This window comes from Crotalus tigris, unplaced genomic scaffold, assembly GCF_016545835.1.
Source record: "Crotalus tigris isolate CLP2741 ecotype Arizona unplaced genomic scaffold, ASM1654583v1 scf7180000017550.10884619, whole genome shotgun sequence".
NCBI classification, from domain to species: Eukaryota; Metazoa; Chordata; class Lepidosauria; order Squamata; family Viperidae; genus Crotalus; species Crotalus tigris.
In genome coordinates this window covers 676,191-691,645 of record NW_024096468.1, presented here as the reverse complement: position 1 = coordinate 691,645, position 15,455 = coordinate 676,191, and the positions used below count along the sequence as shown (strand labels likewise).

The window sequence follows — 15,455 nt, the reverse complement described above, 5'->3', positions numbered from 1 at the left end:
TAACTTTTCTCCCTGCAATAAATCCATGCCTGTAATGTATAACATGGTACCTGTGCTACTTTTCCGCTAATATATGCATTCACATACAAAGCATTCTCATTCATAGTTGATCCTGCATGCTTCTGAGTTTACTATACAAAATAGCTCAGGATCTAATAAAGCATTACTCTTGCTTTTCTCCCCTTAAAGGGCTATCTTTATTAGTCTCATCTGCCTGCTAACTGTACCAACATCTCACTGAACAGTTATGAATATCTCCCACATTGGCACACTCAAGACAGAGTAGAGGGTGGAAAGAAAAGATTCAAACAAGAATGTTTCCCTTCCATTTGATAAGGTGTGACAAAACTCAGGAATAGATATGGAGTTGATGCCTCCTTAATTCATATATAGATATTTTCTGGGCTTTTGTGGCTATTGAGGATAACATGGTGGCTCAGTGGTTAAGGCACTGGACTTGTTGATGCTGGAGATCTGAGGTCCGCACAATGGGGTGAGCTCCAGTACTTGCCCCAGCTCCTGTCAGCCTAGCAGTTTGAAAGCATGAAAATGCAAGTAAACAAATAGGTACCACTTTGGTGGGAAGGTAACCATGTTCCATGACATCATGCTGGCCACATCACTGCAGAAATGTCTTCAAACAGTGCTGGCTCAGTGGCCTTGAAACGGACATGAGTACTTCTCCCTAGAGTCAGCAATGACTAACGGAATAAAATCTGCAGGGACTCTTTTACCTTTACCATTTTGTGGCTATTATAGAAGCCCAGGAAAGAAAGCACACACAATTTCTTTAAGAAGGTACCTATAAGTGCAGCATACTTGCTCTAAAGCATGTTCCAGTTTTGGCTCCTGGTGTGGATGCTCCATTACTGGTAGGCATACTCACATCCGTTGCTATGCTTGATTAATAATTATTAATAATTGTTTGTAATCCATGACCATTCCTTTCAAATGTCTGCCTGCAGTGTTTTAGCTTGGATAAATCCCATTATTTCAGATTATGTAGAAAAGGATAGGTGGTGCGGGGGGGGGGGGGGAGAGAGAAGGAGAAAACAAGGTGCTCCATCTCCAAAGAAATCGTTAACACATCAGAGCTTTATTGTTTGAGCAGAGCTTTAATCAAGCATCACATTAAATAGTCTTGGTCACAGATACCTAATAAGCAGATCACAGCCTCTTGGAATAGAGCACAAAGCAGATTGTCACATATAATAATCCCAATTGTGCTTTGATAAAGGTTCTCCCCCTCTTCCCTCCCTCTCTTTCTCTGCAGGTAGTTAGAAAAGTCTACAAGATTCTTTTAGCATTCAGGTGCAGTTCTCCACTTACAATGCTGGCATCACATTTAATAGGGAAAGAGTGGGAGATGGAATGAAAAGAGGGAAATAAATAAGAAAAGGGAGTTAAGCAGCAATGGAAAAATATTTTTGAAAAATATTCAGTTGGAGAACAGAGAGACAAAGCATCAGCTTAAATAAAGTAATGAAAAGGAAAACCAAAGACTTTCTCCCACACGAGAACTATTATGATAGAGCATGGAATACGTGCAAGGGTCTTGATTTGTTAGGTTTCCTAATTTGGAATTTTTGGAAAGGACAGAACTGTGCATCTCTGTGCAGTTATTGGAAGATAACACCACAATGACTTAATTAAAGTTTAAATATTTATTATTTCCACAGGAAATTTATTAAGCCAGTCAGAATATTAAAACGAAAGGTTTTCTCTAGACACCTCAAAGACCAAATTTATGAAGGCATAAGCTTTTGTTGTCATATTAAAATTTGTTAATGTGTCTCTTTTTTTCATTGCACAACATGCTAACATATTTCCCAATGTAGAATAAATAGACTGCAAGATTCCATCATACTAGATGTAAAATGAAACATTGGTGGTGGTGATGGGCTGAACAAATATGGCTGTCTGATGCTGAATCTAGAAAAGTTGCCCTTGGTTCCCCAACAGTCCTAAGAAAAGTCCTAAGCTCTGTTTAAAATCTTCAGGGTATCTGAAGTTACCCTGTACCCTATAGTTAAGTAGTCTACACTAAGCAATCACAATTGGGACCAACAACTCTATTGTTAAGCTCTGCGGTCGCAAAGTTGAAAATCATGTGACCATAACAGACTAATGATGTCACTTCACATTTGGTCATTAAGTAAACTATCAATGACTATGACTTGCAATTTTACTTCTGCTTTCTCAATTAACTCTGCTTGTTAGAAGCTGGTTGTGAACCACAAATGGCAATCACTTGACCATGAGATGCTGACAGGTCATAAATGCAAGATTTGGTTGCAAATTTGAATGGTTATTAAATGAGGCAGTTGGTAAATGAGGAGTACCTGTACTATGTTTCTTATATTCCAAACAGAAACCATTTCCTCCATGTTCCTTCTTCAGAATGCAACTGAATATAGTCATCTTAGTTCAACAATAGCCAGACAGTTCCTCTCTTTTCTGCTTTGTTTACTTTGTAGAAAAAATGTGTAGAATGCTATCTCTCAAATGAGAGATAATTTTCTCTCATTTGACATTTCTGATTATTACCATCATTTTTATGTTGTTATTTTTCTTTATTGAACAAACAGAAAACAATTCATACATTTAATACTCCTAATATTATGATTTATCCTACTTCTGATTTCCAGTGATTTCCACTAGAAGTAAAAAGCAAACAAATGTGGAATGCTTTCTACCACATTTTGTGCAAATCCCCCCCCAATAAATCTGTTTGCATTTCTTTTCCTTTTACATCCAAATATTTTTTGAAGAGCTGCAGGATTTGATTCACTGATAATCTTGTACAAATTAAATCAGGTAGATAGTACTTCCATCTTCCCTCTCCAATTCTCCATGTGTAAATGATCACTTTGCCACCATCTTTGCAGAGCCATTACTCTTTTTTCCTTTGAAATGGGGCAAAGGTTGATGGCTGGATTCAGGGGCATCTGCAGTGTAAAAAAAATCATCAAGATACTGACTTTGGAGGTAAGATGGATGCTTCACCTGCTTTTCATGTGGACCCCATGCAACACAAATAAAAATAGGCAGAGCTTCAGCCGCACTGTCAAAGCTGACATTTTGACTCTTTTGATCGTATCCTGTAGACACTCTGCTGATTTGTCTGCTTCTCTATTAGCCAGCCAGATGGATTTTCTCTTCTCCTTCTTCCTCCTCTTTTCTATGTCTATGAAGCAGCAATGTAGTTAGAGAAAACTACTGCAGAGAGGAAGGTGCTAAGATTGGGAAAAGACAATGGCCAAGTAGAAATACCTCTGTTTTTTTCCCTTATCCTGAGCATCTAGCATGGCAAGACCATGGAGGGATTTTGCCACTTATACAAGACAAAGCCATTATTCCTCTCTTCTGGCCCTGCAGCTTCTTTGATGCTTCTTTTCACTGTTTATAACTCAGCTATCAAACCACTCTTACTCAGCTTTTAAAGATGATGTAACATACAAAAAAAGTTAGGCTTTAGTGTCTCACTCATTTTAGAAATATTGTGGGCTTCTGCTCAGATTCTAGCTGTTCTTGGATGTTGTCCAAGAATGGAAAAGGATTTCTTCCTTAGATTCAGGGTGCAAGGCAGTATCCAATCAACCAGTGCCACACAACGTGCAAGGCTTCCTTTTCAGCTTATTTGATGTACCTGACAACAATTGTATCTGGAAGGTGCCTTTGTGCTTGCTGTTTTCAAAATGTGGAGACTGAGATACATTGTATACGATCACACTAGAGCTGGTTACTATAATATTTCAAGCCGCAGTCAAGTGTCTTATATAAATAAATATAATCAAAAGACAGTGTAGTTAGCTGGGGCTGGTAGCATGGCTCTGAGAAAATAACTTTGACCCAACCTAAGACAGCACTGTCATTCTGCAAATCTCTTTTTCCACTGGAGCACATAACACCAGACATGTCACTGGAAGGAAAAATAACAAAACTGCAATTCACATTTTGGCCATGTGATGCAGGAGAATTCACTGAAGAAAGCAATTATGTTTGGAAGAGTTAGTGGTAAAAAGAAACCAGGCTGCCAAAGAACACAGTGGCTGGACAGCATCAAAGCTGACACCAGCCAGGGCATAGAACAGCTAAAAGAATAGTGCAAGATCAGAACATATGGACAAACCTGGCCCATAGAATTGCCAAGAGTCGAACAAGACTGAATGGATATCTCCTCCTCCTCCTCCTCCATCTTCTTCTTCACTCATTTGTATGTCATTCCTCCTTTCAATGGCTGCTTCTTTGGCATGGTTTACAAATCTTGATCAAGTTAGCCACAGCCTCTGCAAACAACTTTCATCAACTCAGAAGAGTTGTTCAAAAAACATGAACATTGCTGCAGGCACCAAAGGGGAATAGGGGTTATGGCTATGGACTTTACTTCCTTTATCTGTAAGCCAAATGTAGGTTTTTCTTGTAATTGGGGTTTTGTAATCACATAGACTGCCATGTGAAGAGGAAGAATGGCATAATGGGGACATTATTCTCAGCTACTTTTCTTCTTGCAAAAGAAAATATACGTGTAATTCTATTTTTCCCAAGCTGCTTTGGGCTAGCTTGAGGTGAAAGGGCTAAGTATACTCTTCCATTTCAGATTTCAATCTCTGTAGTTGCATTTTATAAACAAAACAAAGGAAAAAGGTGAGCCTTGGTGTCCTCTATTTTTTGGGGAACTTCTGTGACCTTCTCTTTTTATCTTTTATAGAGAAAATGCCCTGTTTATATTTTAGGATAAAAGAGGTTCTGTTGGAGAATATTCCTCAAATCTTTTGCTTAAGATATAAACTTAATTTATGGCTTTATCTCCCTAAGAAATACTGCCAGGTGGCTAAAGACTGTTAGAATCTGCACTTAATACCCCTTTAGCCCTCTTTCTTTGGTCACATAATTTCTGTACTTTGTTTCAAATAGTGAGATATTTTGTCTGGGGACTCTCTAGTTCATTTATATTTGGCTTATAAGTGAAGAACTAGTATAATGTTATTGTGGATATTAAGTATAAATTATAATAAATATAATAAATTATAATAATTATAATAAATTATAATAATGTATAAAATAGCATATTCTATAAAGCAAATCTAAATTAATGTTGCAGCCAGGTGCTATTCTTTGTCATTTGCTATTTGATTCAATGGATATGCAATTCTGTGAGCTGGTTATATTTCGATCATTGGCTGGCACTTTGAAGGAGTTTCCACAAAGACCCATAGTCATCTTCTTGAATGGAAACTATATCATAAAAATAGAAGAATATGAGATGAGAAATGGATGTTGTTTTAACACTTTCCATAGCTTCCAAGAGGGAGGTTAGGGTGACTAAATAAGTCTTTTCCATCCCTGAGATTCATTAATGTTTGACAAACATTCTGCCAATGTAAAGTGCAATATAAATGCTAAGTGACGTAAACTCCTTCTAGTGCTAAATCATTCTAATTCACAATTCAGTGTGAGACAACCGTGATTTATTTAAGAGAGCCATTTAGCGCTTTATTGATAAGAGCTTTTAATACTGAGCTTCCATTCCAAGACTGTGCTTCAGCAAGCTTTTGTAGCTTTTCCTAGCTAATAAATTTATATCACTTCAGCACCTAGCATTGCTGAAGTGATAGAAAGGCTGTCTTCATTACTGTAATTTTGGATGCAGCAATGATTGGGTGACTTAAAAGAATGTTATAAGTTGCTAGTGGAGAAAAGTAAGTCTTCCCGACACAGCCTGTTAAGTACAGCTAGGTAGGCCATTGTCATCTCTTCTGATCTATGGTTCCATTGCCATCACTGCTTTCCCTTTTTATTAGGCTGCTCTTATATATCATTTTTCACTTGGGGAACCAATATCTCTTGTGAGTACTGAACAAGAGATGTAAGAAACTGATGTTGCCCTCACTTCTCCTCTACTTGTTGGCTCAGCTCTTTTCTATCTTCACTTTTTGTTAAAAAACTTATTTCTGAAAAGTTGTTTTCTTGTGAAAGTAGGCTTTTCCCTCTCTTCCTATTATGCTGTTTTTTAATTCAGTATTCCCCTTTCAGTTATGTATTTTCTGTACATATGATAACACATGTTTGGTAACACTACTATCGGTATATCACTGATGACTGGTGATATTAAAAGGTTTTTGAATTTTAACCAAAGGTTTATTGTGGTCATAAACCAGCACAAGTGCAACTAGACACAAATTGGGATGGGGGAACTAATAACAATATTTCTGCAATCTTATTTTCATTGTATTGATGGTTATTTTTGTCCTCTGCTGTTTTGTTAAAACCTAATTTGCTGTTTTTCACAGAATTAATATCGAAAGGCTCCTTCAAATTGAACTCAGCTCCTGGTGACTTCACAGATACAATCATTTAGTTTTTCTTAACAACAATATAAAATGATGAGTAATGGCCTTCTATTAAGATTTTGCTTTTGTTTGAAAAACACTTTCTTATACACCTAGGATTTCTTGGTTGTCTCCCATCCAAGTTAAAATTTGGTCCCTAGTTTTTTGCATTAACAGAACTAAGCCATTTCAATTATCTCAAAGACTTCCTTAAAATTAACAACAGTATGATATTTTCATAAACTGGGCTGCATAGTAAGTGATGTGTGATGTAATTGAAACATTCAGTGTTTTGAAGAAAGATCTTCAATCATTTCCAAAATATCCCATTGAGAAACACCAACTACATATATTGTTTAACAACAGCATCAGCCAACCATAACTTAATATGATTTTACTAATTGAGTTAATCTAAATTATTATATTCAGTGGCATGATTGACCAATTATAATACAGATAGTCTTTGGCAAGTAGGACTAGAGTTGCAATTTCTAAACAACATGGTCATAAAGTGTAATATCATGTGATAATGTTGCTTAGTAAAGGCAGTTCTTGTTGCCATCATTAAGTGAAGACTACATGGATTGTTAAGCAAGGACCTCAAGTGATCATGACTTTTGTCTTGTGCTGGCTTCCCCACTGATTTTTCTCATGGGAAACCAGTAGGAGATGTTGGAAATCTTAGTCACATGACCACAATTGAAACTGCAATGTCATAATTGTGAGCTGTCCAAACTGTGACCACATTATTGCAGGGGTGTTGCAATGGCTGAGACTCTAAGGGCTGGTTTTAAGTCCTCCTTAGTCAGCACCATTGTAACTTTGAATGGTCACTGAATGAATGGACAAAACCTGAGGATTTCCTGCAATGATTCTTAGTCTGGATCTGAAGGTCATTTGATACTTTGGGGTTGATTGCTTAAACTGTAGCATTGGTTCTCAATGAGTAAAATGAAATGGGAGTGATCTATTTCAGTCAATGAAAAAAGATATCACCTGCTCAGAAATATAAAGATTTAGGTTGGGGCATCAATCTAAATATTGTCAATAATGATGTACTGTGGAATTACTGCTGTGGAAATGAAATGTTGGTTATAAATTTTATTATGCTTCATTATTAATTGACTATATGGTCTCTAGGCATACAAACTTATACAAAGTCAGGATTTTTTCCTAAAATTTTCATTCCAAGTTCTCCCTGTGAATTTTGATGGTAAATATTCTTCAGGTTTTGTTCCCTGCTGAAAATTTCTTTAGACTTTCTGCATATCTGACATTCAATTATATTTGATTTTCAATAGTTGACTATTTGTTGGTATTTTGCAGTAGTCGACAGCTGATGCACTGAATTGATATTCAGTGATTCTTAATATTTAAAAACATTTGAAAAACCCATATTGTTCTTTTTATTTACCCATGTTTCGTATTGCTACATCTCCACAAAAAAAATTCAGGATGTATTTTATGGAATGACTCCAATTCTTATAGACACAGTTTTGGGGTCAATATTCTCAGTTGTGCATTGAGAATATCCTGGAACACACCTCACATTTATATGTTGCTATGTATTGCCACAGAATATTAGTAGTGAGGCATGTGAAATCTCCATCTCTAAGAGAAAAAGTATGTGTGTCTGTGTGCATCTCTCTCTCTGTGGAGAATTCTCAATAGCTTACAAAGAACTCAGAATTCATTGAAATGTGCCCATTGTTATATCATATTTCATAATATTTGATTATGAAAATGTTATTGTATTAATATTAGACACTATTTAGTGTGTAATGTTTTTCCTGGACAGTGTTTGATAAAAAAATGCAATGGCAATAAATATTTACTGGTTGCAATTTGTTTGATATGAGAATTAAAGCATAAACCATTCAACTGTAGCAATTAAGAAGATCTCAGGTTGAAAAAGTCAAAGTTGTATTTTGTTGGGTTTTTTTGTTCAGAAGCTTGAATAAAAAAACATGAAACATCAGATTTCAGATCAAGAAGACTTTTAGAAACTAAAAAGAAGCTAATAGTATTAGTCTGAGTTTCCTTTAATGTAGACCAATATAGAAGTAGAGATTGTACATGCAGAAACTTCATTATTTCCTTCTGTCATGTCAACAGAAAAACAAACAATCAAAAAATAGTCAGAACAGTGGGCTAAGTTGATCCCACTGCTGAGATCAACAAATCAGAGTTTCTAAAGTTGAAACTCAGAGGACACTGTTTCTAATTTTTGGGACAGCAAAACAATTGTCTAGTTACTCCCATTATAAATTGAGCTAGATTTCCAGTCTGTAATAAAGTATGTAATAAAGCTACTTTCTTTACTGAGCTTTAAAAACATTTCTAACACTGTCAGCCAACTTTTATAACCACTGTAATTGGTATCAGAGCTGACTTACAAAAATGCAGAATCTGGAAGAGGCTGCAGCTAGTATCCTTATTAACAGCCATAATAACATGAAGGACAGAGAAGGATGGCTAAGGTGGCATCATGCAAGCACAGAACTGGTAACCTGCCAGTTGTCTGTTTTATAAAAGAGGCAACTGGAGACGCAGCCCACATGCAGACTCCAAATCTCTTATTTTATACAGCCCACCGAGCCTCTTTTGATCAAACCTCCAGAAATCGGTTAGTCTTCTCTACCTACAAACATAAAAAGCCACCTGATGTATGCACCCAAAAAAGAAGAAGTTCAACTGAAGGGAAAAAAAACCCCAATTCATCCTTAGGATGTTGACTCTCATTTATTTTAGCTAACTGGGCAAATGGGAGTGGACTGTAAATATTGTAGTCTAACATGCCTAGAAGTGCTGAGTTGGATATTCCTGGTCTAATTTTCTTCCTCCATTATAAGGGAGTGATTGATATGGTCAGATCTGTGAAAACAAATTATGACTTAAATCTGGCGGAACTCCTTAAATACAATTGTTAATTTATCTGTCTTTGGTCTGAAACATTATAAGTTCCATTGTTTATTTAGTGTTTCTAATCTATTAGAAAAGTAGGACATGGTTTAGGGACATCTAAGTCTTGTTCTGCTGTTTAATGTTGTGATTTCTCTTTTTATTTTCACAGATTCCTCAGATAAGCTATGCTTCTACAGCCCCTGATCTGAGCGACAACAGTAGATATGATTTCTTTTCTCGCGTTGTCCCCTCTGATACTTACCAAGCCCAGGCTATGGTAGACATTGTTAAAGCATTCAAGTGGAATTATGTTTCAACTTTAGCTTCTGAAGGGAGCTATGGTGAAAGTGGAGTAGAAGCATTCATCCAGAAATCCAGGGAGAATGGTATGTGAATTTATATCCTTATAAAGATGGGCTATATGGATAATAGAACATCTTGACATAGATGAATGGAATTATCTTTAAATGCCAGACTTGGAAGTCACAGAATGTCATTACAAAGCTTCAGCATAATGTATCTACAGACACTGTGTTGAAAGTATTAATTGAATGAATAATTGGTCCCCATTAGATATATTGAATAAAAAATGATAACGTATGAAGGAGACAAGAAAGTTATTGTTATAAATTGGGGTTGCTCAGAAGGATCTTTGGAAGAGTTATATTTCTTGAAATGCAACCAATTGCTGTCTTAAGGTATTTAAAGTGGTGATAACAAATAGATCTAACAAGTGGGTATACATTCTATTTCCTGTCATAATTCAGCTGGACATTGTCTATTAAATAGAAGTTCCCCTTTATGCGGACATGCTGACTTTTAAAAATGTTTTATTGCTATGTGAACAGAAAAGTGATTATATTAAAACAGCCATAATAATTACTTTATTTTACTATTGGCTTTCTCTCATCCCCAACCTATGGGTGAGGCTATTTAAAATCATCCTTAGTTGTTCCAAAGTTACAACAATGTTTCCCTCTTCACTGGTATGTGATAATGCAGTTGATGAGATGGTTCTGACCAGGTATTATTGGCTACTTCAGGTTGATGTGAACATATCCCCTCCCTTCTATTTATTGGGACTACCTTCCTTAGGCAGTTTGAGTTTGGTTGGAGAGACAGTGAACACCTGGATTTCTTAAAGTCATCTGATTCCATAAGATCTTTCAGGTCTTATGCAGGCTCCTTATAAATCTAGGTTTGTTCTTCTGAAAGCATAATACACCTGCTCTATCCTATGACCTGCTTTATACATGTAAAATGCTAACCATGTTATTTAGGGGCATGTGTGCCAGAAAACCAAATCCCACCAACACTGGCAGAGTAAGTTGCTGCTGCATATAAACAGGGAGAAAACCTCACACTCCCTAGTATTGAAGATGTTACCTAGTTGGGTTATGAAATGTCTGGAAGCAAACAATCAAGTTCAGAGAACACCAAGGATTCCGTAGTTCAGTCCTGAGCTACAGTATGTATATTCGCTTCTAGTGTACATCTTTTTCATATTATTCTTGTAAGGTGTTATTTTTAATTCCATATTCGAAGCAGCTTCGGTATCAGTCTTATCCTCTTCTCTCATAGCTTTTAAATCCTTTTTTAAACGATGACAGATAATCTTAAAAGTGATTTTTGAGTGCATTGTTCCCAAATATCCTTGAATTCTTCCAAAGTTAGAATACTTTGCTGCATTCTATATTAGTTAAAGATTAATTATAATCTTTGATTCTTTCTGGTTCCCCCTAGTTTCCAACTTTCAAAATCCTCTATTATCATTTTCCCCCTAATCAAAAACATTTTCCCACAGGAAGCGTAGTGACACTTAATTTCAAAATCTTCATATTTTTTATCAAATTTAAACAACCCACAGAAAGGGTTCTTGTAATTAATTTCAAAATCTTATTACAAATCCATATGGCCACTTAATCCATTTATAACTTTCCAAAATCATCGTTTTGCTGTTTCTTCAAAATAAGAATTTTTAAGTCCTTAGACTTAAAAATCTCTTTCACTGAGGATAGAAGGCAACTTATCTTGTGTAATAAAACATGTCTTTCTGAAGGTTCTTAATATCAAAAAGAACAAGCAATTTCTAGAAGTGATTAAGAAAAGTATATGAACCAGGTATCCTTTTGAAGGCTCTGAACTACAGCTTGAGCAATGATGGGGGTTTTTTTTGGTTCTCAGAATATTATAATCTGCTGTAGATTCTGTTTATGGTCCGTTAGCAGGGAGTCACTGTATTGAGTGCTATGGGATTGAGTGGGCAATCCCACAACTTCTCCTTGTTCTGGAGAGGAATTTGAAGGAGCTTTTGTGGCTCTTTGTTCTACTGAAATAGTCAGTTCTGTTCTCTATGGAGCTATCTTCAGTCCACTTATTTGATCAAGGTTAAAATCTATGTGTTGTTTCTGTTAGCTCTTAATGGATTTTTCTTGATCAGTATTGAATGATAGGCTTTAAAGATTTGTTCATAGATAAGAGGTAAGATATGAGAAGAAGAGATTTTTTGTTGTATTTTTTTTTAGAGAAAGTGGTAAGCTATTGTGTTAAAAGTAAAGAAATATAGAACTGGTTTATTTGATTAAGGTTAAAATATATATGTTATTTCTGTTAACTTTAAATGGACATTTGCTGACAATGACTGAATGATAAGGTTTTAAAATTTGTTTATAGATAAGATATGATAGGAAAGGATTTTTTGGTTGTAGTATCAGAGAAGGTGGTAAGTTATTGAAATTATATTTGTCTTGATGAACCAAGAAATCATTTCTTTATATATCTTTTTCTTTATTATACCTTTTATTTTTCCCTTTCTCTGCACTTTTTAAAATATTTTTATTAGTTTGTATTAATTTTTAATCTAATCTTTGTATATGTAAACTAATAAATGTATTATAAAAAGCATAGCTTGCATAAGATACAGTTGTTGTCATATTTTTATTATCTTCATTCTTGAGCCTTTAAGAGTATTTCCTTGCCATAAATAGCTTAGTCTACTAAATTTCTGTAGGTAAGGTTGCCACTTAAAGCATCAGAATAGGGTTGATATAAAAGATGGCAATTCAGCCATGGATACAGACAGACCTTGGGAGAATTTGTACAATTGCTTTTCAGCTTCCAGAGATTCTTTGACAAATGGGATTGGTTCTTTAAAAGGCTTTGTTGATAGATATTTGTGCGTGTGGTTTGCTCTTCTCTCCCCATCTGCTATATTAATCAGAAGAGGTATATTTTCCAACCTTGTGCAAAAGCATCTGTGTTTATATGTTTATATAGCACATCAAGCTTCATGTAATTGCTTATTTTTAAGGACCACATAGTGTCCAAATGTTAGACATTGACAATACCCTGCAGATATAATCCTGCTATAAATCTTTCCTAAGCTCTTTTAATTGCACAGTCTAGGCTGGATTCATTAATGCAACTATTTGCAATAGAGTTTGCAGGCCACTGCAGAGAGACAGAGAATTATGCTAGAATTTGTCCCAGATACTTGTAATATCAGTGGGCAAGTATCCCAAGGTCAGGGGCTGAAACACAATCCATTGACCACCACTGAAACAGAGATAATATTATCAAAAGGTATAATATCTAATTTTAAGCCATTTTTTTCTGTAGTTTAGGGACAATCTAAACCATTCTCCTTTTCCATTGTTAAAAAAAAAATATCTCCAGCTGACTGTTATGAGGAAATGAAAAGGTAGCAATGCATAGACATCCACAATAAGGCACAATGATGGAAAAATGGTAATATATATGTGGTCATGACACAATGCAAACCCCAGGTATACATACTTGTTTCCTGACATCTGATGTGTCATGATGAATTGTTGTTCTACAAAAGTCCACATGGAAATGTAGTACCTTTAACTTCTACTTTCATTTTTGTATTTGGAGAAATCCTTTTGCTGACACTATCTATGAATGCTGAGAGCCTCAAATAGGATGGGGGGATTACTCCCCCCCAAAATCAAATCTGCTATCAAAATAATTAGTCTTTCTTAGAGAGGCATAAATATACAAACCAGTGAGTGTGTAAATTCCACATCTTTGAACGTTATAGAATGTTAAGTTTATGGAATCAGCTACTTTGCCTCAATAAGAAATATAAGAGAAGCATAAAATGCAACGGACATGGGATTCATCCCTTGTAGGAATTACAGACACCCGGAACACAGGATCAGGTCATGGTTAAATGTGTGTATGTATTTTTCTTCTCTTTCATTTATTCCTTTGACCAAAGTTTGATGCCAGTGGATAAAACTTTATGTTTGATTATTTATGGTGATGCTTAAATTAATTATTTTCCTAACATAGGAACCTGTATCCAAATTTTGGAACTTATAGTTAAAAATTTTTTTGAGGTGGTATAGAACTGCACATTCTTTGTCTCATCCTATATTTAACTATTTCCACAACATTTCTTTCCTTCCTTCCTTCCTTCCTTCTTTCTTTCTTTCTTTCTTTCTTTCTTTCTTTCTTTCTTTCTTTCTTTCTTTCTTTCTTTCTTTCCATTTCTGAACTGCCTATAGCCATCGAAGAGCGACTCTGGGTAGTGTACAATAAAGCATTAAAATATAAAACAGTATAAAAATTAAAATGCTAAGAGTTAAAATTTTAAACCTAATCCTTAATATGAATGGACAGATAACTTCTAATGAAATTCATTAATTCCTGCTGTATAAACCTTATAAATTCTTACAATACTCTACATTTCAAGAATCTCATAGAGGGTTTTTTTTAATCTACTGTGGGAGTATGCAACTTCCATTAGTTTCAGGACAATATACATATAAATAGCATAGCAAGGGTGGAACTCCATAATTCAATTTTGGGAGAGTTTGAGTACCTAAACTATAAACCTTAAGATGCCCTATTCTCTTAGTCCTCAGCGAACTCTAAAATAAATATCCCCCCCTGCCTGAAAAAAGGAAAAAAAATAATGCCAAAAGTTAGGTGGGATTGTGGAGACTGCAGAAAAGATACTAACAAGCCATGCTTTATACATTCCCATTATGTTCCACTTTTCCAACCAATGATGTATCATGGTAAAAGAAATCTGAGAACTTAGTGTGGATGCTTACAACTCCAGTAGATGGCACTTCAGTCTTTACTGCTTAATTCATATAGTTTGTTTTGTGGGATGAGCAAAGCTTGCTTTGAGACATTTCAAACCACCTTAATTGTATCATGTCTTAAGAGCATTTCTGCACTAGGGATTGATAGTGTCATCCAGCCCTCCTTGTGGCAATATACAACACAAATCAAGACAGACTTTATATTGCCCCAGTGATGGCTGGGTAGTATGATAAACTCACAGCTTGGTGCAGCTCTGCTTTAGTGAGTATCATACATACATACGTACGTACGTACGTATGTATGTATATCTGCTGAAATATAGAACTACATCTGTTAACAGACAGAAGCTCTGTGACTTCAATAGCTACCTGTGATGGGGGGGGGGGAATCAACAGTTGGAGTGTCTCCCATTTTTGCATCTTCCGATCAGTAAAAGTTTCAGCCTCTTCTGGGGATGTTTGACAAACAAAATCTTAGTCTATAAAAGAAGATCAATACTAGATGATTCAGATTCCCATACAATATCTCAGCAGTCTCTTAATGCATTCTTCTCATTCATTATGTCTCAGGTAAAAAAAAGTCCTGCTTTCCACAGCAGGTTGTGACAAGGACTGATAAAGATACTAATATAGCAATAACACAAGAGTAATAGTGTTGTGTTCTCATCTCATGTCTCAGAATATTTATTGCTGTGTTGCCCTTTTAAAGCTTTAAAGTACTGTGTATCATCAGATAGCCTTGTGGAATAGGTCTAGTGACTTCTCCTGGATATAATATTTTTTAAAACAATCATTTAAAATCTCATTAAATGTTCAGATTTTAGGAATTTCAGCCATGTCTCCTTGAAATCTGGAGCAATCTTGGATGAGAACATTAAAAACTTATATGAACTTGCATGAGAACCCTGACATCTCACAAAACCTGGCAATCTTATGACATACCAGCTCTTGTAATGTTTCTAGAAATGTATTGGGATCTTAATGGCCACTGAGGAGGCATTACGGATGTTGTGCCTACAGTTTCCACAAGCAACCATGCTTTGTGTACCACTGAAACTTAATTTTACTATGCAGTTACCTCAAAGCTGAAGGAGATCAGTGAATGAAGGAGAACATTTCATTGATCACGCATTGGTGAATC

The 15,455-nt window shown here is 35.6% G+C and overlaps 1 protein-coding gene across 1 annotated transcript in view; it reads left to right on the top strand.

The window, feature by feature from the left end:
* GRM4 (glutamate metabotropic receptor 4) overlaps positions 1 to 15,455 on the top strand; it is a 345,391-nt gene that overhangs the window by 115,175 nt on the left and 214,761 nt on the right. The window contains exon 3 of the mRNA XM_039338855.1: positions 9,406 to 9,622. Coding sequence (XP_039194789.1) covers positions 9,406 to 9,622 — 217 coding nt within the window. The remainder of the gene's footprint in view (positions 1 to 9,405; positions 9,623 to 15,455) is intronic.